The 27,793-nt window shown below is 38.4% G+C and overlaps 2 protein-coding genes across 2 annotated transcripts; both read right to left on the bottom strand.

Moving 5' to 3' along the window:
- Positions 1-7,369: 7,369 nt before the first annotated feature.
- LOC102790216 (N-formyl peptide receptor 1-like) lies at positions 7,370-16,092 on the bottom strand. Its single transcript, XM_035913610.2, has 3 exons — positions 16,061-16,092; positions 9,398-9,584; positions 7,370-8,182 (listed from the first exon to the last, which is right to left on the bottom strand). Exons 2-3 carry the CDS (start codon positions 9,575-9,577, stop codon positions 7,370-7,372), a joined length of 993 nt encoding a protein of 330 aa, XP_035769503.2. The 5' UTR covers positions 9,578-9,584; positions 16,061-16,092.
- A 3,351-nt stretch (positions 16,093-19,443) lies between these two features.
- On the bottom strand, positions 19,444-27,426 carry LOC148096623 (N-formyl peptide receptor 1-like). The gene is made up of 2 exons (XM_087835406.1): positions 27,229-27,426; positions 19,444-20,394 (listed from the first exon to the last, which is right to left on the bottom strand). Exons 1-2 carry the CDS (start codon positions 27,424-27,426, stop codon positions 19,576-19,578), a joined length of 1,017 nt encoding a protein of 338 aa, XP_087691532.1. The 3' UTR covers positions 19,444-19,575.
- Between the last annotated feature and the right edge of the window lie 367 nt (positions 27,427-27,793).

Here is a 27,793-nt window from a genome sequence, read left to right as displayed (position 1 = left end):
TTTTTCATGTCATTTTATTGAGTAATGAGAACGAAATGTAATTAATTATTTTCTCTGGTGAGTAATTAAGTAACATACTGGAACATACAAACTTACTTTTAAGAAGATTAATGCAGTACATTACATTAAATTGCCATTTATTACTGAAAACATAATCGAGGTCATTAAAAAGGAGGTAGGAAAAGGAGATAGGAGGGACTTTAGGAAAGCACCCTTCATTGTGAAACTGGCTGGAGCTCATTTGCATTTAAAGGTGCAGACAATAAAAGAATGAATTTGAAACAGAGATAAAACTATACAGACACGTTAGAATTAAACTGTGTGATCCTCTGAGAAACAACACATTCTGAACCTCCATTAATATGGTAAAAGTAGTATAAAATGGCCTTATTTAAGTTGGTGGTTAAGTGTTGGACACAGTCACCACAAAGAAATGACTCCGCATTAACTGCGCTCTTCTTTCATTATACAGTCAAATTATATAAAGAAAGAAATTGAACATTTTTGATACTTACTATTTGTATCTCTGCTTAATATTTTCTATACTGGGCATAGTTCACGTACATTAGACTGAAATACTGTTTTGTACCACAATTGTGCAAGTGATGCCACACAGTCATCCTCTTTCCCTCAAATATGTGCATGTTGTACAAGATAACGATAATATCCAAAAAGCAAATTTATAAAAACCATAGTAAGACACGTCTCTTGTTAAAGTCACAGTATTTACGATGAAATGTATTAATGCAATTTTCAAAAACATCAAAATTCTTTTGTAGCATCTAATAAATGATCAGAACTTTTTTTGTTAGGTTCTTTTAGCCTAACTTAGTTGTGCGTTTTATCAACACTATCTCTGTAATATGACTTCAGTGAACACTACCAAACTCTATAACCAGCTTATACACTTGTGAGGAAAAATCAATGAGAATGATGCTACCAATATTACATGGAGTATTATGTAAAATTATTGTTAAACAGATCAGCAATCCTGAAAGACACAAACTGTGTAAAATGTACACAACTGTAACTCTTTTAGTCATAAGTGGGAGATATTAAGTAACAATCTTATTTGAGGAACCAAAACTACAAAAAAGTTCAGATTTCTTACTTGCAGAGTTTGAACGCAGCTGATGAGGACTGCTTTAGTCTTAGTAGTCAGAGGCAGAAGTGAAAATGTATCTACTGATGTTTATCTTTGTTACTGTTACATTTGATTATTTAGTTTGTGTCATGTCTGTCTATCTCTCAATCACACACACAAACACACACACGCACAGACTTCCTGTCTTTCTTCATGCCACGTGTCTGGCTTTGTCTTTTCTGCATATAGTTGTTGCTCTTTTTCTCACACAGTCACACTAATGTTGCCTCGCTGTTTGTCAAACATACAGATAAATATAGACAGAAGATGTAAATGTTAATCATACTTCAGACTGGTTGCTTTTCTCCTCAGGCTTGTCTGCCAATCAGATTCATCATGAAGGAGCATTATGTCCCAAGCAGAAGCCTCATGTGAAGTGGTACAAAAAGTGGTTCGAGCAGTCTCACCACTTTTCGGCTTTTGCTGATTTCCACCCAAAAAAAACCAGAGTAGCTCAAATTTTGAGTAGAACTGATGTAGAGTGCACTGCAATGTCTTTTTCTGCCATAAACGGGTCATTTGTGGCTCATAATGGGCACCTACTGCCCTTGGGTTGTCCTCGGCTCAAAAATGGTCCCTAGTTGAATGGCAAACAAGTATATGGGAATCCCGAGGATTCAACACAAATGTAACAATACTTCAGTGGTGGTTAAAAGTTATGTTGCTGAGAAGAAGGGTTTTAGTAAATGTTTTCAGGTATGACCACAAGAGGGCGAAAACAATCTCTAACTAAATTAAAACATTTAATAAAATCAGCAAGCTTTTCTCAGACTTTAATAGGCAACTGTTCAGGGTTACCCAGAGTAATGCTGGCATTTTTTTTTTTTTTTTGCCTGTCCCGTTTGGATCTTTAGCCATCAGAATTGTTGTCTTAAGGCCAAGAAAGATGCCAAGCGGATTTACTTTACCAAGTGGATCATCATGGCATTGCCATATTGGTCCATTTGATTGACCTTTATTATAATTATGTATTTATTTTATTTGATTGTCGGTTGTTACAGACGGGACAGACATGACTGGGGGATAGGACAGGGAGAAAGAAGGAAAGAAATAGAGGGGAGAAGAGAAAAAAAAAGAAAACAAACAAAACACCTGGATCAACTGTATGGAGATAAAAAAAAAAAACAGAAGAGAAAACAAACCAGAAAGAGCAACATAACAAATACAACACCATCACAATAAACTAGCTAACAGTAGATAACAGTAGATACTAAATATTACATGTTATTGTGCAACACACAAGATCCACAGGGCCCAATGTGCTTTGAGATAGCAGCCAAGAAATGTGTAGTTTGTGTCTGTGAATACCTGTGTGCACGCCTGTGTGGATCAGCATGCTTGTATTCAAACGGTTTCTCCATGTAACAATCTGCTAGGGACTGTGGGGAGCCATAGCCCCGTCCCCCAGGGCATAAAGCAGGTATGGAGGAGATCCAGGCCCCAGAGTACGAGGACCCAAGGAGGACCACCACAGGGGCAACCATGCCACCCTACTGGGAAGAGCTGAGGAGAGCCCAGAACGAGAGGTCACCCAGCAGCCACGGAGCAGAGGCCAGAGGGGGTTGCAGTGACGTGCCCGCGGGCTCTGCTGGCAGCCGGCTCTGCCAGAGAGGACGGAGCCGGGGCACCCCACCCACCGGAAGGGGCCCAGCCGGGCCACAGGCGCCAGGCCCCGCCAATCAGCCACCAGGAGTGAGCTGGTACATACATGAGCACCCAGACACCAAGAACCACCAACACACCAACGTCTGAGGGCATCAGCCACCGGCAGGGAGTGTGGTGAGGGGAGATAGGCCTCCATACCTCGGAGAGCCTGAGATGTTCCCAGAAAACTATTAGGTTTAAACCACGAAAAATTCTTAACTCTAGGATTCATACTTCTCCAAATGTCTGTAAAATTATTATCACTAGCAAAGTTCTCAATAATATTATTTTGTTGCCTCCTTCCTTAGCGAGGAGGCCATCTGTCCATCCATTCATCTGCTGTCATGTTCCAACCTCCTCCTACTAGGATGTAATCCGTGGGGTACATAACTTTAAACTCTAAAATAACATTTGTTAAATTTTCCAATAGACTTTTATTTTGATGCTCATTATTATGTCTATAAAGATTTGTGACAATTAGAAATATACCTTCACTCTTGAAAACTACCGTTTACCAATGGGCCCATCTGTCAGCTTTGTAAGTTACAATCTCCCCTGGGAATTTATTAAAACAAATCGCCACACCTCCAGATCTGTTAGAACCATGGCTGAAAAGAATCTGGTCTCCCCACTGATTAGCCCAAAAGGTCAGCATCCACCGTGTGAGTTTCTTGTAGAAACACACAGTGACATTTTTGCTCCTTGCAAAATGAAAAAAAGTGCCTTTCTCTTAACAATTTCCTTCAAACCCCAATCGTTTAATGAACCAAATAAAATTTTTGAGTGAACCATAACAAGTAAGAGAGCATACTATAAGAAAAAATAAATAAATAATAATAAAAAAAATAAGTATGAGTTTAAATCATAACACTTGTCACCCACTCAATGAGTAATAACCTGTAACTTTCAGTAGAGCTCTGTTGCCCGATTAATAATATTACACTATATAGTCTTACATGAAGTCTTTCATTCAACATCACCAATCCTCCATCCTTCATCTATCCATGCGGACCCTGGAAAAAGGCCCGTTTTCCAGCCCATCTTGCTTGTTCAATTTGGGGCCACAGCCGCCTCCTCTTCCCACTTCTCCCGTGGCAGTACCTCAGCAAAGTGGAAACCGCCGTCCTTACAGACCGCCAAACCTTTGCTTCGACGCTCTTCCTTTACATCTCAGAGCAAGCAATGATGACATTTCTGACCTTGTTTTCAATCTTCTTCTCAACTCTATGCACCATATCTACAGATTCCTCAACCTTTGTTATCATATTAGGTGCGATCTTGCCAAGGATTCCAATAACCAATAATAATAATAATAATAATAATAATAATAATGTGACATCTTCATCTTTTTTTTCTCTTCTAATCCTTTAATCCGGAGGCACCGCCTCATTTTAAACCTTTCTTTCTCTCTCACTCTCTCATTAAGATCGTAGTTATCTTTGGTTAGCTAGAGACTTCATCACCTTCACTCATCTCTGCTGATTTAACTTTATTTTTTGCAGGCTTCTTTTAGGTGTAGGAACCAAGTCGTTGCCATGTTCCCTTTTCCTCACTGCTACGTCCATTGCTGCGTAATCATGTTCCATTCCCTGTTTGACGTCTTTCTTTTCACCACATGGCGATGTTGGTTTCTTGTTTTTTGAGGTCGACTTTGAGTTTAGCAGGTTTAACTATACTTGGGGTATTCTTTTCACTATTCTCGAGTGGAAACAATTAAGAACACAATCTAAATTCTGGGACAAATTTATCGAGCTCCTAATTCGTGCGACTGCTCAACTCGCCATCTTGCACCACCCCCCAAAAGTCTCAATAAATGCACACGTTTTGGTGGGTATACCAGCTTCCACGAGTTTGACGCTTATTTTGAGCGACAAAAGATAATAAAATATAATTTTATTTCTATATTTCAAGATCACAATAATCTTCCAATTTAGAACTACAAGTTAAAGAAAAAAGAACTAACACAAATAAAAATAAACTTCAGTTAAATACTTATAATTTATCCAAGCCACGCGGAGCTGTTATGAATGGTGTGTTAAAATTGAAATGGTTAAGATCCTTAAGAACAAACATTCCTTTTGAAATGTTAACCCCAATGTGATGATTGGTAAAATGGGAGGAACAGTATTTTAAATTGTGACTTTGATTGCAGTTCGTTACCTGTTAAAAATGAGTGTACATGGATGACTGAAGATCCAAAGGGATTTGGGCTGTAGCTGATTTTATGGATGAGAATGGGGTCTTATTAAAACAGACGTTCTGTGAGAAGTTTGACGTAAGATGCACTGCTAAGAGTTATAAAACACTACCAAAGCCATCCCAGTCCCTTTGAGATCAATGATTAAACTCTAAAAAATTCTCCTAGATTGAGACAGCTCTGCATAGCCGGAGACTTTGACTTGTGATAGCAGGTTTACAAACAAAGCGATCAGAAATATTTTGGTAAACAAAATCTGTCCCAACCCAGTTAAAAGAAATTATACTCTAAAAGAATTTGAGGCCATGGAGGTTAAGATTTAGCCAACTAATGAATTCCTAAGACTTTTTTTTTCTTTCACTCTTTTGTTATTCCTCTTGCTTTTTTAAATCTCTCTTTTTCTGTTGTTGTAATGCTCAACCGTATATATTTATATGCATGGATAACTAATATGGTCTCATATTTTTATATTATTGTTCACAAATAAAGTTAATTTAAAAAGAAAAAAATGTGCTAACATGGAGGAGGCAGGGTTTATGACCTATACTGCAGCCAGACACCAGGGGGCGTCAGAGACGTTCTGGCTTCATTTTTGGGGAGCTGTCAGGTCGTCCATGTTTTCTGCAGTCATTGGTTGTAACAGGAAGTGATACTATACTGCAGAGAGAGCCAACACCAAGTGAGAGCGCCACCTAAAGGAGGAACTGATGCAAATATTCACAAAGTATATGCAAACTCACCATCGTTGTTTAGTTATTCATTCAGTACATATTTGATATCCAGCAATTAAGTTGTAGGCAAAGACATTTTCATAATTATTTGATGCAACTACAGCAGTTTCCTGATGAAAATTATTATAAAGAGTTAATTTCTATATGAAAATTGTGTCTAGATGACACCATGGAAAATAATGTATATATGTTCACAGTATGTTGTTATTTATTGGATCGAAAGGTTGCAACAGCAAGTTTTATGACAGCCTTCTGCTAAATTTAAAACATCTAGTGGTTGGCGGAATTAGATCTCAGATCTTATCGTCCTACTGCTATAAATATAAAGCTATATAAAGAAAAAAAAACCCTCCTTAACAGAGTAAAACCTACTATTTCCTGTCAGGCTGCTGTTGTTGTTTGCTTTTAATAAAACATATTTACAGCCTGGTATTTAAAAAAAAAGTTGTGTTTACTTAAGCCATTTTTAATGATCATAATAACTGCAAAAAGTGGATTTGTTTCCCCTATAACTCACTCATCTAAACTACACTGACACTTACATTTAGGGGCGTGCCAAATGACAGGCAGATGCTGACATGCTGTGACCACTGAGTCATTTTTCTCAGTTATCTGGATTTGTTACTTTTTGACATTAACCTGTCCAGTTAAATTTGATATGTCAGTCCATGGGTATAGTATCATGACATACGCTCTTCAAAACATTTAAAGGAACACTTTCAAAACATCTCAACGGTATCAATTCTTATATTCTTCGGGAACTCCCTGCATACTCTCGCAACATGAGGGGCCTTGTTCACTGGGAGGAATCCAGGACCTACTGCATCTGTGTAGGGTCTGACAAAGGCTCCATGGATTTCAGCCCGATACCTAATGACAGTCCGGGTGTTGCTGCCTACCCTGTGGAGTGCTGTGCATTCCTCTATGGGTATGCCTCCCCAAACCATCATGGACCCACCACCAAACCAATCATACTGAATGTTCTCCATAGCTTCTCCAACCCTTTCATGTCTGTTGTATCTGCTCAGGGTAAACCTGCTTTCATCCATGAAAAGGACAGGGAGCCAGTTGGTGGACCCATCAATTCTGGTATCGACCCCAGGTCTACCATTAGTGACACAGACACTAGCTAAGTGCAAAACTAGTAAAAAACTGTCAGAAAAAGATTAAGAAGTGAAAAGTGTCAGTGGCCCCCACCTGCAAAATCATTCCAGCTTTGGAAGTTGTCTAATTGATGCCACTGTAGTGCACCTGCTGTTAATTTTATTATCACTAAAGCAGCTGAAACTGATTAACAATCACTTCTGCTACTTAACTGAACAGATCAATATCCCTAAACTGACCCGATGCTAGCTATGATTAAAGTTTTTTGAGTAGTGAAGACTGAATATACTATGTACTATATATAATATATCATGATGAAATACATCTTGATTTACTGTAGGGATGTCAGAATTTATTAATGTCACCCTTGGCTAACTAAAAGCACAGAAAAGGAAGGTTAGGTGGAACCTCACAAGCCTGTTTTGTTGAGGTTGAATAAATACTATCAAATACTGAAATGTATTTTCTGAGCGTCAGTGGCAGAAACCACACCCACTCTCTCTTTTTTGCCCCCACAAAATTAATGTGTTCCATCTTACAGCTTAAATCCTAAGAGTAATCAGTGGCCTGAGCAGTCTGGCCTTCCATTTCATCTGCCAAAGCTCTTCTATAAACTCTCGTCACACTCTGTTTAAATCCCTCATTCATTTTTAGTCCCATGCAAAAATACAACAGTGGGTTCACACAGCTGTTAAAGTAGGCAACACCCTTTGCTACAGGGTACCAGGTTTTCACCACTGCATTTTCATTGTCCACCATCTTCACCAGTAAGAGGCAGTGGTATGGCGCCCAGCACAGGAAAAAGGCAATGACCAAACATGCTATGATACGCAAGGGGCGGGACTTCCCTGACAGGCGGGTGCGTCGGATACCTACTCCAGCCAGGATGTAACAGACGAGAATCACTATGAAGGGAAATATGAAGCCGCACAGGAAGCGGATGGAGTAGAGAGCTACTTTGGTGCTGCTGTACCCCTCTGGATTCTCTATTGGGTCCACAGAACACAAACTCAAGTTTTTGTTGTCCATGTACATTTGACAATTAATGACATAGGGAATGCTGAAAAGGATCACCACGATCCAGACGCAGACCGCCACCACCCTCGCTGTCCACAGGGTGCGTCGCCGCTTTGTGAGGACGGGCTGCCAGATGCAGAGCACTCGATCCAGACTGATCACAGCCAGCAGGAAGACAGAGCAGAACTTGTTGGTGTATTTGAAGAAGCCATAGAACTTGCAGAGGAAGAGGCCAAAAGGCCAGTGGTCAAAGAAGAGCATCTGAGCGAGGGAGAAAACCCGTGTGAAGCAGAAGATCAGGTCTGCTATCGCCAGGTTCACCAGCCACACTCTGGTGACTGTCAGCTAAGCAGGACGAAAATAAAACAAGATGGACAAAAAAGAGGAAGAAAGGGAAAGACATTAATTAGATGGTAAATTTCACTGTAAGCTAGCAAACCTGTTATATTGTCAAATATATACAAAATACGAATTGTGATTGAGCGATATTGAAATGCTACTATAAAGAGAAAATTAAGGTCAGTTATGGTCGTTGAATAAAAAAAATAATAAGGATTTTGCAGGTCTTTAAAGTCCTATAATGACTTCCAGGTGGCAATACAGAGAACAGATGATGAATGTGATGGGTAATCTTACTGCAGGCCCTGCTGTAAAGTAATCCAATGATTTCTTTCTTTTTTTGCAGTTTTTTTTGTTTTTCTCTTTGAAGGCTGTTTTGTCTGCTGTTGTATAGTTTCCATATCAAGCTCTTATCCAGTATAATCGAATGTTTGCTACTGAAGAGTGCTTAAAAGACTTAGTTTTGGGAAAAGGCAGACTTTGCTTAGTGATCTGAGAAAGTAAAGTCTCAGTTGAATCTTTTTTTTACTAGTGCCACTCAGTTAACAGTCTATTTAAGATCATCACGGACCTAGACACATTTAGAAACCTAAAGCTGTAAACTCCCAACACTTCCTCTCCTGCTACTTTTAGTGGCTGGGGCTTCCTCTGATGATGTCTGAAATCTATGATAAGCTTTTTGTCTTCTTGATATTTAGTGTTAGATGAAGTCAGCACTTTATCCCTATAGGCAGTCTTGTTATCTGCTGATTTAACTGTACTTGTGAGGCAATCAGAAGTACATGAATAAGTCTGGAGGTAGTATAATATTGTATATTTATCACAGATTTTAAGCGATCATGGCCATTCAATTGGCTGATAACATTCTATCAGTTTTCATTCATCAGTCTTGTAACTAATTAATTTACTTTCCCAAAGCTATTATCAAATCTTACTATACCATCCAAGAAGTCTGTCAAGAGTTTGATTTCCTTCCTGAAAAGTTCAGAATTTTTATTTTATTTTAAGCTCAGTGACATTTGATAAACATTCAAGCCTTACAAGTTATGTACCCATTGATTTTAGATTTTTGTTTTTTTCACCGATTGTGGCTTTCCTGGGTAGATGTTGTGAAAGTATATTTCCTGTTCAAGGAAGCGGCCTTTTAGGGTGTTATAAAATATTGTACAGAAACATTTCAGACTCAGAAGGTATTTGAAACTGATTATGCAATATATCTACCTTAAGTTTGAATCCAGCCACCCAGATCACCACAGAGTTCCCCGTGATGCCGAGTACAACGGTCAGTGTGTACAGGATGCTGCTGAATTTTTTCATTATGGCATCAATATCCACCGCAGTTGCTTGGGCCTCCTCAGAAGGCTTGAGTCCCAGGGTGAGCAGAGAGGCATTGGGAAACATTTTTTGTCTGGGAAAGAGAGAACAGAAGAATTGTACGCTATCATGTAACTCCTAACCTAACAGACTGTGAGTAAGAAAATGTAAGATTATATCACATGTTGCTCTACGTTATCATTAGGGCTGGGTATCGTCACTGATTTCTAGAATCGATTCAATTCCGATTCACAAGGTCCCGAATCGATTCGATCCACCATTCGATTTAATTCAATTCGATTTGAATCTGGGAAATTTTGACAGTCAGATATATTATAATTCAGATCAGTACATTTACATATTTTTGTAGCTATAAAAAGGAAGCTGACACATGCAAGATTTTATCAAAGGTGTGAGCGTCACAGCAGATGCCTTTGCGTCAAAGTAGCTGAAGATAAAGCACAGAAAAACATGAAGGTGATTTTCCTGGCCTGCGATTTTATACAAATATTCTGCAGTACATCAAAAACAAAAGAAAACCATTAATCAACACATGAACATCACCTCTGAAGTTACTGCAATTTTATTAGAGACAGGGCTAAGCGTTTTGCATTTTGCATAATTTTAAAAAGTTTAAATTTGTTCAGTATTGAACAGCAGAAATTAGGTTTTCTTTTCGGAAGTATATAAAACGAAAAAGAAAAAAAACGTCGGCCGACAGCGCTGTAAACTACGGTAGACTTGTGCGTAACAAGCAAGCAAATAATGCAGAAAACAGTACAGAGAGAGAGAGAGAGAGAGAGAGAGAGAGAGCTGTGCATCATGGTCAAAGCAAAACAGTAAAAGTCAGAGTGAATACATGACGATGTTTATGTGAAGCGTAGTTTGGATCTTCTTTTGCTGCTGGTTCGGTCAATATTGTTTGGAGAGACATCAAACTAACAGCTTTAGAATCGGCGCATAAAGGACGTGAACACAAAGCGCGGACCTGCCGACAGATCAGAATCAGCGAGCTGTGGGCTTTCAGCCCCGACTGTGAGAAAGGCGACATCTAACTGATTCTGATTGGCGGGTCCGCGCTGTGTGTTTAAGTCTTTGTGCAGAATCCGTGTTCCTGCTCGCATTTACTGTCTTAGCTGTTTGGTGGTTGTTGAAATTTTGTGAGATTTCACCAGAGATTCTGGCATTTCTTGCAAAATAAATTTATATTAAAAAATCGATTCAGGATTTTAATGAATTGATTTTACGTTATCCAAGCCAGAATCGATTTTAATCGATAAATCGATTATAAAAACCCACCCCTAGTTATCATACTCCCTAACACTATTTTAAAATGAAATTGTCTAAAACCTAAAAGAAGGGGAAAACTGCAGAAGATTCTTTTTACAGAGATAATTTTAGGGAATCCCAAATACAAGTTGTACAATCAGAAGTCGTTATGAATTTATGTTGTTAAAGTCAGAATAAAGGATTTTTGCCTCACATCAGCTGCCTTCATGTTGTGCATTTGGGTCCTCCTCACAATGTTCAGCATAAAACATGGATAAGTGTGAAATGTTTTTTTGTTCAGTCAATGTGTTTTTGCACCACTTTGCATTTAATTATTTATTATTTTTCACCTCTGTCTCTCTCATAGTGTTTCTTTTGTCCTACAATCTTTCCCTCAATCCCAGTTTGTCAGAACTGACTCCCGTCCATGAGCCTGGTGGTGCTGAGGTTTCTCCCTGTTAAAAGGGAGTTTTTCCAATTTTTGGTTTTCTCTGTATTATTGTAGGTTCATCACCTTACATATAAAGTCCCTTGTTGGCAGTTGTTGTCATTTGGCAGTAATCAACTTAGGACTTAGCAGCTCACTGTGCACCTGGATATTGGACTTCCCGAGCAACAGACCCAGAAGGTCAGGATGGGAGAGCACACTTCTTCCACCCTCTTTCTGAACATCCCACAGGGGTGTGTCCTCAGCCCTTTTTTATGCTCACTTTTCACCCATGACTGTTGTGTAATCCGCACTAGTAACACTATTATAACGTTTGCTGACAACACCACCATCATAGGACTGATCGACAACAGGAATGATTCAGCCTACAGAGAGGAGATTCAGCATCTGAAGCAATGGTGTGAAGACAACAACCTGCATCTGAACTAGAGATGGACCGATCCGATATTACGTATCGGTATCGGTCCAATACTGACCCAAATTCCTGGATCGGATATCGGCGAGAAATAAAAAATGTAATCCGATCCATTAAATATCAAAAAAGCACCTCACAAAACTTGCGACACGGCGTAACTCGGCTCATAACCTTAGCAGTTGCAGCAGTGTGGTCACGTGATAGAGCGGCTGTGTGTATTTGGAGCCTAGCTACCAAACCAGCATTTCATCTCCGATGAAGTTTTCCCAGAGAGAAGTAAAGCAAGTGTGTAAGTTCATCTCTGAATGTCTGTAAAGCATTCCCACGTTAAGCTTAACAACCGATATATGGAGCGACTGCCTCTCTCTCTCTCTCTCTCTCTCTCTCCTGCTCCCACTTCAAACGTGAAACTGATCAATGATCAGCTGATCGGCATTTCTGTCGCGAGTCCATCTCTCTTGTTTGTTTTTGGTCCACTTTGCACCAGAAAGAGGAAACCAGCGGCTGAACAACAGCAGCACGTTTAAGCTTGATAAGCTGTTGTTAGAATTTATTTAATATTACTTTCTACAGCAGGATCTTTTTCTACGTAGCTGACGTAACTGTGCAGGGGCGGATCTAACAAAGTTTAGCCAGGGGGGCCGATAGGGCATGAACAGGGAAAAGGGGGCACAAAGACATACTTTTCTTTCTTATTCTCATTTAAAATGTCTAGCTTTTAATAAATAATTATCTGACTCTTACACCCAAAGTTTTAATCTGATGTAAAATATGTATATAAGTCCATTACTGTATATAGTAACTGTTAATTCTAATATACCCTAGTAAGCTATAGTACTTTTTCCTTTGGGAAGGTACCATCTGTGCAGTCTGCAATTTTGTTGAAGAAAGATGTTGAATCTATTTAATTATTCTTGAAAAATAATTTATTTCTGTGCATTTTCCCCCCTGCATCAAATTAAATTTGATTACATCGATTAAGCATCATGAGGTGGGGGGTGGTTCCCTATTTTTTTTTTTTTTTGCTGGGAATTTGCAACCCTGTTAGTTTGGTTGCTTAATATTTCTGCTAAGTACTCTTTAAAATACCAGAATAGGGAGGATGGAGCAGGTTTAAGTTTATTAGATTGATCAGTTGCTGAACTATGAAATATTTTGGGCGCAGTGTATTTTTTACATACAGGTATAACAGAATAGCTTTAGTGTTGTTATTTATTTAAACTTAAGTATAAACTTATACAAAATGCAGCAATATATAAAAAAAACAGTTTTATTGATTAAAACACACTATATCGGATTCATATCGGTATCGGCAGATATCCAAATTTATGCTATCGGTATCGGACATAAAAAAGTGGTATCATGCCATCTCTAATCTGAACACAGCCAAGACAAAGGAGGTGGTCAATGACTTCAGGAGAACAATGCAATGGGAGCACTCCACCCTCTACATCGATGGAGAGGAAGTAGAAAGCGTAGAAAGCTTTAAGTTCCTCGGCCTTCACATCTCGACCAGCCTTACGTGGTCCACAAACATTTCTCACAAGGTAGGGAAAGCACAATAAAGGATGTACTCCCTCAGGAAGCTGCATCAAGCCCAATTACCCCAGAAACTGCTATTTAACTTCTACGGCTCCACCATTGAGAGCCTTCTAGCCTACTGGTGCAATTGGCATTTAACCAACACCCCTCAGAGACATTTTTACTGGCAGACTTCAGCAGAAAGCCAGTATTATCATCAAAGACCCCTCAATTAGCTTTTTTACAACTATTTTTTCAAGATTTTTTTTAGATAAAAGGAAGGTTGGAGATTGGTTTATAATAAGCAAAGACAGATGGGCCAACTAATGGCTTTTTACATATCGGTTTAATTACTGATACCTTGAATGCCTTTGGTGCATAGCTCATTAATATAGATAGATTTCTCATATCTATGATCAAAACATCAATGGTAGGACTTTCTTGAACAGTATTTTAGAAACGGGGTCTTACAGACACATTGATGGCTTGGAGGAAATAAATATTGAACTTAACTAAAATCTATGATTTTTCAGAGTGAGCATGTAAATAGTATTGAAAATAGCTGTACAAAATGATATGTCTGTGAGATGGTTATTCTAAATATAATTTTTTCTCCAGTGAGTTTTTTGTGATGGGAATCATGAAGTTATTAGTAGTTACAGTTGAGCTCTGATGGCTCAGCAGAGCTCTGACTCTGTGTCAGCCTGGCTACAGCGTTGAAAAGAAACCTAAGGTTGTTCTTATTTTCTTTACTTGATGATGAGTAATATATCCTGTTAGAGGGGGCTTTTTGAATAGTCTTTTTCCAGGTTAAATAACATTCTTCTAAATAAGTGACACATCATTTCCTTTCCAGCTTATCTGTTTATCTGAGACTGTCCTTTTTAGAGAAGACACACTATCGAGGATAGTGATGTCACGATTCAACAGTATTAATAAGATAATAGACCTTTGTGGGTAAGCTTAGGTACCTGAGCTATATTATAGGGGAATATGTCATTGAAGGGTTTTTATTTTATTGTTAAATGTTCAGTTTCTATGCCATACTTTAGAACAAGATCCCAAGTGTGATTATTTATATTTACATATTTATTTTCTTGTCTTGAAATGTCAAACAAATCATATAAATATGCACTTATATGCTAATAACCCATCGCATTTGCTCATTATCAATGTGGGTGTAAGTTCTTCCTTCTAGCACAGAAAGCTACAACTAAGAAATCCCCTCTAATAATCTTTTAGAAGCTGACTTCTCTCTGCACCAGTGCAGTGTGGATTCAAATGACTACTCTGCTAAACATTAGTGGTGTGCGGACTAATAGTAAAATATCGACTTCTCCAATGCCAGATGTTTTATGAATCAATTCTCATATCTAAAATATCTATATTTTAGTAATTTGGGTCCAAAAAAATTGATTCTGTTCATCTGGACGTAGAGTTTTCAGTGGGAGAAACGTTTCGTCACTCATCCAAGTGACTTCTTCAGTCTCAGCTGACTGCAGATTTCCTCAACCTTATAAACAGTAGATTTGCACAATAACTGAAACCAGCCCACTATATGATCAATGGGCTGTGAGATCAGTTCCTTGATCATTAATCCTTGGGGTGGAAAATTTTTGGCACAGCGTGTTTTGGGGTTTAAAAGCCGCGCAGACACAGTTTTTGGAAAAACTGGTCCACCCCACGAATCGGGTCCTCCGACACAAACAGAATAATATAGTGTACGCTGTTGTGCCAGGAGGATGGCCATGGTTTATATATCGAGGAAACCAAACAACCTGTGGCGAAGCAGATGGCACAACACAGAAGAGCTAATTCATCAGGCCAGGACTCCGCAGTCTACTTACACCTACTACACCTTGTTATGTTATAGTTTTAACAAGTTCACGAGAATTTGAGCAAACAGGTTTTACTTAGTCATTAGATGGTATTGTGTGTAAAATTTTGAGGTGCAATTTTCTATTTTTGTAGATTTTGGAATAAGGCTGAAACATGACAAAATGTGGAACAAATGAAGTGCCATCAATACTTCCCGGATGCATGGTACTAGTCTACATTTCTACAGAGTAATCAAATTGCTTCTATGCAGATGATACTCATTATACATGTCTAACACTTGAAAAGTGATAATAATGTCAAGCTGTTGACCAGAAATGTTATAAGTCTGATCCTAATCCATTTGTTCCTGTTGATGTAGAAATCAATTCAGGATTATTTTTCAAACACTTGCTTACATAAAAATGTAATTAACCATACACGGCGAGGTATTAAGATTAGTTTTTTTGTTTTATTACTATTATTAATTTTAAGATGTACACACCTTGGCTCAATATGAAAATGATAACATTCTTTGTGTTACTCCCCATATAATATAACATATAACATGATATGATTTTAAGCACCACACACACATACTTGGAAGTGATTTCGAGATAAAAAAAAAAAAAGCTCTGGCTGTGATATTTTAAAAAAGTAAATAATTGTTTAACCATTCTTTTGCTAATTATGAAAAAAGAGTCTATAATGAAAATTAAAAGATCATTCATGATCACATCAAAATGAACTGTGGTGGTAGAAACCTTCACAAAGCTAAAGAAGCTAGAAGTTAGTTAGTGTTCAGGGCAGTGTTATGTCGTAAATTGAAAACTGAAGTCTTACCAGTAGAAAGAAATACAGTAGCACTTCAAAAGAAAAGATCCCCAATGATCAGAAAGGTTTTTTCTGCTGTTTAGAGACGTAAGGCTACTGGAGTCAAAATGCAAATAAACGTGGAAGTGCAGGGACGGTACAGTTTCTTTAGCCACACACAGCAAAAAGAAGAAAACCCCACCACCTTGTGGTTGTATGTCCAACCACTCAAAATAAAGTTTACATCTATGTCCATACAGACATCACTAATATAGATTTAAATATTTACTTTGAAGGAAAAAGGCCAAAAAAAAAAGTCTTCCTCTCCGAAGCTGTTAATGCAGTTTCTTCCTCCATCTCCATCACCGTGTGACTCATGGATGCATGTTTGTCAGAGATATCTGAGGAAATGGCAAACAACATTAAATTTGTAACCTCCACGCCATGGTGAGCATGTATGAAATGTCCCGAGAGCCAAAATGAGTTAATTAAATAATTAATTAAAAGTGTCATTAATTAAATAAAATTGTAATGAATTAATAATCAAATATATCTATCATTATTTAAATGTCAATTCATTTTATTTCATTTTACATTAACATTAACATTTTAGAAGTTTTAGAAGTTATTCCTATTTCCAGTTTTAATTAGTTGACACATTTAACTAATTACTTAATTAAATCTGTGTTTTGTGTTTATTTTAAAATGTACTGCTGCTGTCACGAACACACACTCACACACACAGGCATACAAGCTGCCATTTAGGGTTTTTTTTAGTAGTCAGTGTGTCTGATGATTTTTGGACTAGATATGACAGATCAAAGCTCAAGTATGTTTGGTAAGTATAGATATGGTAGTGATGGCCTTGAAGCTTTCCATCCAACTGGTTAGCAATAGGTTCATTTCCAAAAGCTTCATGTGTACACAGACCCCCCCTGCTGGTCAAAATCTTTCAACTACTTCTTACAGCCTCTTGGCTTTCTTACAGTGTCATCATGGGAATAATCATGACGTGTTTGTGTTTGTGGGAGTATTGCAATTTCAATTTCCTGTGTATGACTGGTCTTTGACAACAAAGCTGGCGTTGACTTTGACTAAAACTACAGTAACATGTGTCATTATTTACAGGAATATTACGTGTAATAGCTCAAAGTGTTGCCACACAGGGGAAAATGCTTCTCCTTTCAGCCGGCTCCATGAAAACAACCTCCTCATGTCACTGGGAAAACTCCAACATGAACACTAACATGCAATTTTGGGGGGTAATCCATGGTGCTTATTAATATTCGTGAATCACATCAACACTCAAACAACATTCTGAAACAGTGAGGCTTCACACATCACGACTGATGTCACTCACCCTTAAACCTAGCTATGATCCTTGATAAAGGATTTCCTGGATTAAATCCTGGCACAGTGCATCACATCACTAGTTAATAGTATTTTTCCTTGGAATTTACTATTGTTCTTTTTGCAACAATTTTAGAATGTTCTCATGTCTGATTTGAAAGTTTGCATTTACATTGGCTGTTCTTGTTTGTCCTCCTTCACCCCGTTCAAAGTATAAATGGTCCATTTTACTTCCCCCAACTTTTTCCTTGTCACTGGCTATTTTATAAAAATCAATCAATCAATCAATCAATCAATCACAATACCAAAGTGCTGTACATAGTACTTTGGAAAATACTTCATCTTGTCTCCTGAAATGTTGAGTCCTGATCTTTAGTGTTCCAAGAATCAGCCTGTCTGTGTAACATTTTAAACATCTGAATACTACTTATGTACTCTTTAAAATAAATAGATAAATAAAAAGACCAATCAGGTTTAACATTATGTATGATACTGCATGATGCTGTGTTGGTGCCAGTTCTGATATTCATTCCCATTGTTGGTGCTTTCAGTTGCATGGGTCACCATGGGCATCTTGACAGGTCTGTGGCTATGCAGTGCCCCATTCACAACAAACTGCGGAGTCTTTGCTCCCCATTTACATGACCCTTGACCACCATATGACCCTATCATCACTGTCCCTTCTGTTTCTTCCACGTTTGATAGATACTGACCATTGCAGACCAGAACATCCCACAAGAGCTGTGATTTTGAAGATGCTCTGACCTCGCTGTCTGTCCATCACATTTTGGCCCTTGTTATACACGGGTGCCATGATGAAGAGATAATCATGGTGTGGTGGTATTAACCAGAGTCTGCTATGTGCTGTGGCCTGAAGACAAAGCTGTCTTTCTGATGTTGGGTGGGTCCAGCCTTACAGAGTGTCCGGGAGGATAATTGCCGAAACAGATCTCAATGGAAGTTATCTGCTTACAATGATGTGTGTCACTGCTCGGCCTGGCCTCAGACTGTGTGTTCTGTCTGCTTTGAAAGACTGTGAAGGTTTAAAAAATAATAATATTCAAATAGATGGAGCACCAGAAAAACAAAAGTAATGGAAATTAATTTAAAAATACATTTGTATTATAGTTGTAATACAAATAATCTAGTTTAAATTGCATTGATTGCACTGCTATAAGCTGCATTTCATGGTATCCAGCTTATACCGGTATCGGTCCATGAGTTGTTTGGTACCAGGCCGTGAGAGTTGAGGCTCGGCTGTGGGATTTATGGTTTTCAGAGTTTTTATTGGTTTTTGACATTATTTTTTCTTTTAAATGGTTTTAGCGTTAACTCTGTGTCCCTGGGTTTTATCCCATGTGTTATAAATAAATCTAATTTTTTTGGTACTGGTACTGGTTTTATTTTGTTGTATGTATCTGCAACACCTTAAATGCCGGTCCGTGAAAATATTGTTAGACACAATGACACAATACCACCCATTAAAAGTCCAAAATTTTTGTAAGTAGTTAATGAGTTTACACATTCCATCATTCAATTCTAATGTGATGTGTATCTTTGCAAAAACACCAAAAAACTTGTATATTTAAGAGACATTCAGCATTAAAATGATATTTCAACATATAAAATAACTAGATTTAGCTTTTCTCTCTTTTTTAAATCATTGAGAAAATCGTTATTTCAGTTACAGTACATTATAGTGTATATAACATCAAGTACAAACTGGTGATTGAATCTATTTCACATAAAATAATTTTATTTAATAGGTATAAGTGTTAAATGTTGTTATTTACTCAACCATTAACATTATTTTAAAAACAATTTCAATCATTATATATATATATATATATATATATATATATATATATATATATATATATATATATATATATATATATATACATACATACATACATACATACATACATACATACATACATACAGAGAGAGAGAGAGATAGAAACAAGTTATACAGTGATGAGATTTAGCTTTGCACTGTTCAGTGAAAGTGCTCTGATGCTAAATGGCTTTTAAAGAGTCACAGAAACAAAATAAAATGACAATTAAAGCCTCTAGCTTTTAAAACAAGAGAAACCCGGAGCAATCCCCCTGGAGCTGCAGACACCTCTAGAAGAAGGGTCACAAAACAGTGTTTCACTCCAGTGTGCCAAATATATATTTTCTTCACTGAGCACAGAATGAAAGAAAACACCTTTTCACAGTCATACCAATTCTTGCTGCACATAAACTGCAATGAAAAGCTACAGATTACAAGTTACATTATAATAACGACTTTAACTACTTTAAAATGCTATTGCCATTTCACTGCTATACTAATGGTTTATATAAAGATATGCATTTTTTTAGCTTTAGGATCATTGGGGGGAAACTTAAACTTTAGCTACACCCACTTATTCCTGCCACTAAAACAGTGTTGTGTTTCAAACCAGAGCTTTAATCCAAAGAGCGATCAGTGGACTGAGTCATCTGACCATCCATTTCATCTGTCAGAGCTCTTTTATAAACTTTCATTACACTCTGCTTGAAACCCTTTCTCGCTTTTAGCCCCATGCAGAAGTACAATAGCGGGTTCACACAGCTGTTAAAGTAAGCAACACCCTTTGCTACAGGGTACCAGATTTTCACTACTGCATTTTCATTGTCCACCATCTTCACCAGTAAGAGGCAGTGGTAAGGTGCCCAGCACAGGAAAAAGGCAATCACCAAACAGGCTAGTATACGCAGAGGGCGGGACTTTCCTGACAGGCGGGTGCGTCGGATTCCCACCCCAGCCAAGGTGTAGCAGATCAGAATGATTGTGAAGGGAAACATGAAGCCACACAGGAAGCGGATGGAGTAGAGAGCAGCTTTGGTGCTGTTGTACCCCTCTGCCTTCTCTTTCGGGTCCACAGAACATTTAGTCAGGTTGTTGTTGTCCATGTACATTTGGCGATGGATGAAGTAGGGAATGCTGAAGAGGATCGCTGCGATCCAGACGCAGATTGCCACCACCCTCGCTGCCCACAGGGTGCGTTGACGCTTTGTGAGGACGGGCTGCCAGATGCAGAGCACTCGATCCAGACTGATCACAGCCAGCAGGAAGACAGAGCAGAACGTGTTGGTGTATTTGAAGAAGCTATTGAACTTGCAGAGAAAGAGGCCAAACTGCCAGTGGTCGAAGAAGAGCATCTGAATGAGGGAGAAAACCCGTGTGAAGCAGAAGATCAGGTCTGCTATTGCCAGGTTCACCAGCCACACGTTGGTGACACTCAGCTTTAAGGAGGAGAAAATAAAACGAGATGGAAAAGAGAAGAATGGAAGAAAAAAATGTATTTATATGAAACAAGTCACCAGATTGTGATATTATCAGTGATATTAGCAATTTTAAAATATCACTATTTGGCCTTCATCTTAATCTTGTATCAAACTCAGTAGGTTGTTATTATCAGTAGTATCAATAAACATCTAGTGTTTATGTGAAAAAATACATGAGAAGAAATTGCATCACAAGGCAATTGCTAAGTGAATTAGCAATTCAGCTAAGTGAAATAAACCTCTGCCCAGCCTCCAAGTGGGGATTTGTGTTCCTATTTTAACTTGCAAACACACCATCGATTACTACCTCTGAAAGGGTGACCAGCTCTCAGTAGGAGGAAGAGGTGAGACAGATATCGACTGATAATGATCACTCATTGGGCTGATAAGGCCAAAGGCTGATAGGTGAGGATGCAGTGTTGGGGAGTAACGGAATACATGTACCGTCGTTATGTATTTAAAATACAAAATATGAGTAACTGTATTCCGTTACAGTTACCGTTTAAAAAGGTGGTATTTAGAATACAGTTACTTTGTTGAAATAAATGGATTACACGGTGGTACTTCCCTGTTTCATATTGTGGCGGGTCAGGACTGTTTGGGTTTTGTTTGACAGCTACGTTCTGTTGTTCCAGGCGGCAGCGTTACGGTTGCCATGGTTACAGGGTGACGCTCTCTCTCTCTGCGTGTTTCCTGGGTGAGAGAGCACCTGTTGTTGTTGTGCTAAGCTAATAGGCAGAATGCTACAGGTATAGCTCTAAAGAATGTAGCATCATAGGCAGTGTAGTCCGTGCTGCAGGGAGAATGGACTGCCATACACGTTATGTGTCTGTGAGCGAGGGAGGGAGAAAAAGGAAAAGTACGAGCTGTCATCGAGCAAAAACGGGAGCTGGAAGCATGTAAATATAATAATAACCACTGCAGCCAAGAAGAGAGCCTGACGAGCCCAGTTGTAAGTAGAGATGGCACGATACCACTTTTTTATGTCCGATACCGATACCGATATCCTAAATTTGGATATCTGCCGATACCGATATGAATCCGATATAGTGTGTTTTTTAATCAATAAAATGTTTTTTTAATATCTTGCTGGATTTTGTATAAGTTTATACTCAAGTTTAAATAAATAACAACACTAAAGCTATTCTGTTATACCTGTATGTAAAAAATACAACAAAATATTTCATAGTTCAGCAATACTGATCAATCTAATAAACGTAAACCTACTCCATCCTCCCTATTCAGGTATTTTAAAGAGTACTTAGCAGAAATATCAAGCAACCTAACTAATAGGGTTGCAAACTCCCAGCAAAAAAAAAAAAAATAGGGAACCACCCCCCACCCTCCAGCTCATGATGCTTAATCGATGTAATCAAATTTAATTTGATGCAGGGGAAAAATGCACAGAAAGAAATTATTTTTCAAGAATAATTAAATAGATTCAACATCTTTCTTCAACAGAATTGCAGAATTCACAGATGGTACCTTCCCAAAGGAAAAAGTAGTATAGTTTACTAGGGTATATTAGACTTAACAGTTACTATATACAGTAATGGACTTCTATATATTTTACATCAGATTAAAACTTTGGGTGTAAGAGTCAGATAATTATTTATTAAAAGCTAGATATTTTAAATGAGAACAAGAAAGAAAAGTATGTCTTTGTGCCCCCTTTTCCCTGTTCATGCCCTATCGGCCCCCCTGGCTAAACTTTGCTAGATCCGCCCCTGCACAGTTACCAGCCGTCAGCTACGTAGAAAAAGATCCTTGTGTAGAAAGTAATATTAAATAAATTCTAACAGCTTATCAAGCTTAATAGTGCTGCTGTTGTTCAGCCGCTGGTTTCCTCTTTCTGGTGAGAAGTGGGCCAAAAACTAAGAAGAGAGACGGACTCACGACAGAAAAGCCGATCAGCTGATCATTAAGCAGTTTCACGATTGAAGTAGCAGCAGGAGAGAGAGAGAGGCAGTCGCTCCATATATCTGTTGTTAAGCTTAAGGTAGGAATGCTTTACAAACATTCAGAGATGAACTTACACACTTGCTTTACTTCTCTCTGGGAAAACTTCCTCGGAGATGAAATGCTGGTTTGCTAGCAAGGCTACAAATACACACAGAGGCTCTATCACGTGACGCATACTGCTGCGACGTGCTACGGTTATGAGCCGAGTTACACCGTGTAGCAAGTTTTGTGAGGTGCTTTTTTGATATTTAATGGATCGGATTACATTTTTTATTTCTCGCCGATATCCGATCCAGTAATTTGGGTCAGTATCGGACCGATACCGATATGTAATATCGGATCGGTCCATCTCTAGTTGTAAGTAAGCTATTAAGACTCGACTGTACACCGTGTTCGTGTTTTCCTCCAAAAACAATAAGTTCCGTTGGAGCAGCCTTTCAACGCCTCTCTCTGTCTCTCGCTAGCAAAGTTGACCCAGACAACAAAGTAAAGCTAGTTTTCGCTACGAGCCCGACACAGAACCCACCGTATTAGTCAGAGGTCCCTTTACTACGGTTCGGAGCCGCGGACCTTCAGTAACAGTAATAAATCACAGCAATAGTACATTCATGTAGTTGTAAACAGCATGATAATATATTAAGTAATCCAAAGTATTCAGAATACGTTACTCTCATTGAGTAACGTAACGGAATACGTTACAGAATACATTTTGGGGCATGTATTCTGTAATCTGTAGTGGAATACATGTTAAAAGTAACCTTCCCAACACTGTGAGGATGTACTTATTAAATTTAGCCACACTGTGCTTCAACGTTTACAGTCATAATCAGTGCTTTAACTTATTAAGTCTTAATTGGTCAAAAATATGTTTAATCACACCAAATCAATAGATATAAGAAGTTTATTAACAGCTGGATTTCCTTATATGCTGATATGACTAGAAACTATGTCAGAAGGGGTTCATTAACAAAAGAGAAGAAAAAAGAGGGTTATTTGGAGTTATTTAAGCCAAGGGTTAGTGGGTTCATTTATCAAGAAATCACTCAAGGACATTTACAGAGTGGTACCAAAGCCACTTAGTTATCTTGGCTGTATGCTTAGGGTCTTGTTCTCTTGGAAGATGACCTTTCACTCGTGTCTGAGGTCCAGTCGCTGTTGAGCAGGTTATTACCAAGGATGTGTCTGTACATCATGATGAGCAGTGCCCGGTTAACTACAGACATGAGGCTTGGCATTCAATCTTTCTTTTCAGAGAACCTGATCATTTTGTGTTTCATGGTCTGAGACTCCTTCAGATACTTTTGGGAAACTTCAGGTCGGGTATAATTCCCTGGACTTCCTGTCTTGGTTTGTGCTCTGACATGCACTGTCAGTCTGGGACTTAAATCTGACAGCTGATCAGTGGAAACAGGATGCACCTGACCTCAAAGGCTGTAAATATTTATGCACATGTTATATTTTTGCTTCTTATCTTTAATAAAGTATTAAGATTTTCAGACAAACTCAAATATTTGTTCTTCTACTTAAGTGATGAATGTATGTTCTTTTGCCACCTCTGCATTTTGGCACGCAAAAGGAAATATTTCACTAAGAGGTGAATGATAAATCTGCCATTGAGTATTTTGTAATCAGTATACTGGTTGCATTCATGCACTGATATGTAACATTAAAAAAAATGCTATCTGTGTTGAGTGCTCAGTGGATCTGCGCTCGACAGTGCAGCCTAGGCGGAGTAGTTGAACGCAGATTCACTGAGCGCAGGGCAAGCTAGCTAGACTGAAGTTAAGCTCTCCTTGCAACATGGCAAATTGAACCTCCCCACCCTCATTCAGATCTGGCGTTTGGAACTATTTTGGTTTTCATGTGAAGTATGACCCTGAAGGTAAGCGCGTCATGGACTAAAGTAAAACAGTATGTTAGATGTGCCACGCAATGCTCAATTACATTGGTGGGAACTAGTGTGTTAGCGCAGTTAGCTCGTTAACGTGTTGGCCGTTCAGCCCCACGCACGGGGCGATCCGCGGTAGCTCGTTAACGGAGATTTGCTGTGTTGTGGCGTTAACGTCATTTTAACGAGATTAAAGCGGACAGCACTAGTGGGAACACAACGAATATGACTGCACATTTACTCCAACATCATCCTAGTGCAAAGTAGAGATGGACCGATCCGATATTACGTATCGGTATCGGTCTGATACTGACCTAAATTACTGGATCGGATATCGGAGAGAAATAAAAAATGTAATCCGATCCATTAAATATCAAAAAAGCACCTCACAAAACTTGCGACACGGCGTAACTCGGCTCATAACCGTAGCACGTCGGAGCAGTGTGCATCACGTGATAGAGCGGCTGTGTGTATTTGTAGCCTGCTAGCAAACATTTCATCTCTGAGGAAGTTATCTCAGATAGAAGTAAAGCAAGTGTGTAAGTTCATCTCTGAATGTTTGTAAAGCATTCCCGCGTTAAGCTTAACAATGATATATAGAGCAACTGCCTCTCTCTCTCTCTCTCTCTCTCTCTCCTGCTGCTACTTCAATCGTGAAACTGCTTAATGATCAGCTGATCGGCTTTTCTGTAGCGAGTCCGTCTCTCTTCTTTGTTTTTGGCCCACTTTGCACCAGAAAGAGGAAACCAGCGGCTGAACAACAGCAGCACGTTTAAACTTGATCAGCTGTTGTTAGAATTTATTTAATATTACTTTCTACACCAGGATCCTTTTCTAAGCAGCTGACAGCTGGTAACTGTGCAGGGGCGGATCTAGCAAAGTTTAGCCAGGGGGGCCGATAGGGCATGAACAGGGAAAAGGGGTCACAAAGATATACTTTTTTCTTATTCTCATTTAAAATGTCTAGCTTTTAATAAATAATTATCTGACCCCTACACCCAAAGTTTTAATCTGATGTAAAATGTATAGAAGTCCATTACTGTATATAGTAACTGTTAAGTCTAATATACCCTAGTAAGCTATAGTACTTTTTCCTTTGGGAAAGTACCATCTATGCAGTCTGCAATTCTGTTGAAGAAAGATGTTGAATCTATTTAATTATTCTTGAAAAATAATTTATTTCTGTGAATTTCTTTTCACCCTGCATCAAATTAAAGTTGATTACATTGATTAAGCATCATGAGGAAGAGGGTGGGGGGGTGGTTCCCTATTTTCTTTTGCTGGGAGTTTGCAACCCTATTAGTTAGGTTGCTTAATATTTCTGCTAAGTACTCTTTAAAATACCAGAATAGGGAGGATGGAGTAGGTTTAACTTTATTAGATTGATCAGTGTTGCTGATCTATGAAATATTTTGGATGCAGTGTGTTTTTTTTTTTTTTTTTTTTTTTTTACATACAGGTATAACAGAATAGCTTTAGTGTTGTTGTTGTTGTTGTTTTTTAACTTGAGTATGAACTTATACAAAAGCAAGATATTAAAAAACAGTTTTATTGATTAAAAAACACACTATATCGGATTCATATCGGTATCGGCAGATATCCAAATTTATGATATCGGTATCGGACATAAAAAAGTGGTATCGTGCCATCTCTAGTGTCAACTAATATTGTTAATTAGCAATTATGTCACTTTGTAAAACAGTGTGTTTTAGCCCAAACCCAGTTCCCAGAGCACATAAACTTAGGTTGCTCTTGCTGATATAAAAGGAACTTCATAGCACAATAAAAACTTACTCTAACTCATGTGTTAGTTTTAGACGTCCATGCAGGGTAATGACATGCAAAACATGCATAAAATCCCTTAAATAGAACCTACCTGACAAAGTTAAGTAGCCTAAAAGATGTCAGACAGCATCACATGCCATTATCAAAAGCAGGGGTGTCCAACTCCAGGCCTCAGGGGCAGGTGTGCTGCAGGTTCTAGATGTGTCCTTGATCCAACACAGCTGATTTAATTGGCTAAATTACCTCCTCAACGTGTCTTGAAGTTCTCCAGAGGCCTGGTAATGAACTAATCATTTGATTCATGTGTGTGGACACAGCGTAATATCTAAAAGATGCAGGACACTGGCAGTTGAGGCCTGGAATTTGCCTGCTAAGCCAAATAAATGCTTGTGCCAGGATCCTGGCAATTTCAAGCAAACTTTTTGTCATTATGGGGTTTTTCGTTTAGAATTTTGACATGAAGAATTACTTTAATCTACTGTGTAATTAGGCTGAAACATGGGCAATTAGGGAACAAGTGAAGGGCTGCAAAAACTTTCCAGATGTATTGTATACTGTACATAAAGAAATGAAGTTTGACTCAAGACTTTTGCACAATACTATTCATTATTCAGTCTGAGTTACTAGCAACCACTTATGTTAATGATGTTGTTTTTTCAAGAACATATGGCCTTATTCTGGGTTTTAACTTAGATGTACTGTACTTAGCCATGATATTCACAGTGAAGACTTACAGGATTCTTATTACTTGCTTTTTTTTAACAGAGTTTTAAAACTTTTTGTACAGCATTTTTTAAGCATAAAAATATGATGTTTTCAACTCTATTAAGTGTTTGATAAACTTGTCACTGGGTGTGTTTCCATGAGTATAGTGTTTGACATATTCTTGTTTCTGCATTTACATGTAAGTAGTGTTGTCAGTGTTAATCTCATTAATACAACGTTAACATCATAACTGCTTTAACGCGGCAAATCCCCATTAGCGAGCTAACGTGGATCGGCCCTGGCGCCAACGCATTAACGCGCTAATGCGTTAGCGCCCGGGCCGATCCACGTTAAGTCACTAACGGGGATTTATCGCGTTTTGGCGTTTTCACTGAGACACAGAAGATATTACTGACAAACAAAATTAGATATTTAAAACACTCTATATTCACCTTAAGTTTGATTCCAGCCATCCAGATCACCACAGCGTTTCCTGTGATGCCGAGCACAACGGTCACTGTGTAGAGGACATACTTGATGTTTCTAATGATGATGTCATCATTGCCCTTGGTGGACAGAGATGCATTGGAAGACATTACGTTGCTGGAAAAAAGAGAACTGAAAAGAAAATTCAAAATATTAATAACCATGTAACTCCTGATCTGACACTGAGCACAAAATCATAGGATTTCCTCATATGTCATTCTATAGTATCATACTTCCTGACTAACAAACAAACAAACAGATAATTGACTGAAGCCTAACAGAAGAGGTAAATCTGGGGGTGCAAGTAATCTTAATAGATTATTATCTTAGAAATAATTTCAGTCAAGGCCAAATCAGTTTATATAAGCAAACGTTTTCATGAACTTATTTTGCCAAAATCTGTAAGCTAATGCTGCTAATCTCAAGGGATACATTAGCCTGGTGATACTGTTATAATAAGATACTTTTTATTCCTGAACTCTGGAAGAGTAGCTGTGCATGATTATACTGGCCCTTGACGCAGACCTGTAT

This window comes from Neolamprologus brichardi, chromosome 22 (genome assembly GCF_056152115.1).
Source record: "Neolamprologus brichardi isolate AB-2024 chromosome 22, ASM5615211v1, whole genome shotgun sequence".
Classification (NCBI taxonomy): domain Eukaryota; kingdom Metazoa; phylum Chordata; class Actinopteri; order Cichliformes; family Cichlidae; genus Neolamprologus; species Neolamprologus brichardi.
The sequence above is the reverse complement of the archived record's forward strand: the minus strand, read 5'-3'. Positions and strand labels throughout refer to the sequence as shown.

Bases quoted from the DNA above. Each gene is read 5' to 3' on its own strand.
- LOC148096623 (XM_087835406.1), bottom strand. From the start codon at position 27,426: ATGGTTATTAATATTTTGAATTTTCTTTTCAGTTCTCTTTTTTCCAGC. The intron at 20,395-27,228 runs GTGAATATAGAG...TCCTCCTTAAAG, and splicing joins TGGCTGGAATCAAACTTAAG to CTGAGTGTCACCAACGTGTG.
- LOC102790216 (XM_035913610.2), bottom strand. From the start codon at position 9,577: ATGTTTCCCAATGCCTCTCTGCTCACCCTGGGACTCAAGCCTTCTGAG. The intron at 8,183-9,397 runs GTAGATATATTG...CGTCCTGCTTAG, and splicing joins TGGCTGGATTCAAACTTAAG to CTGACAGTCACCAGAGTGTG.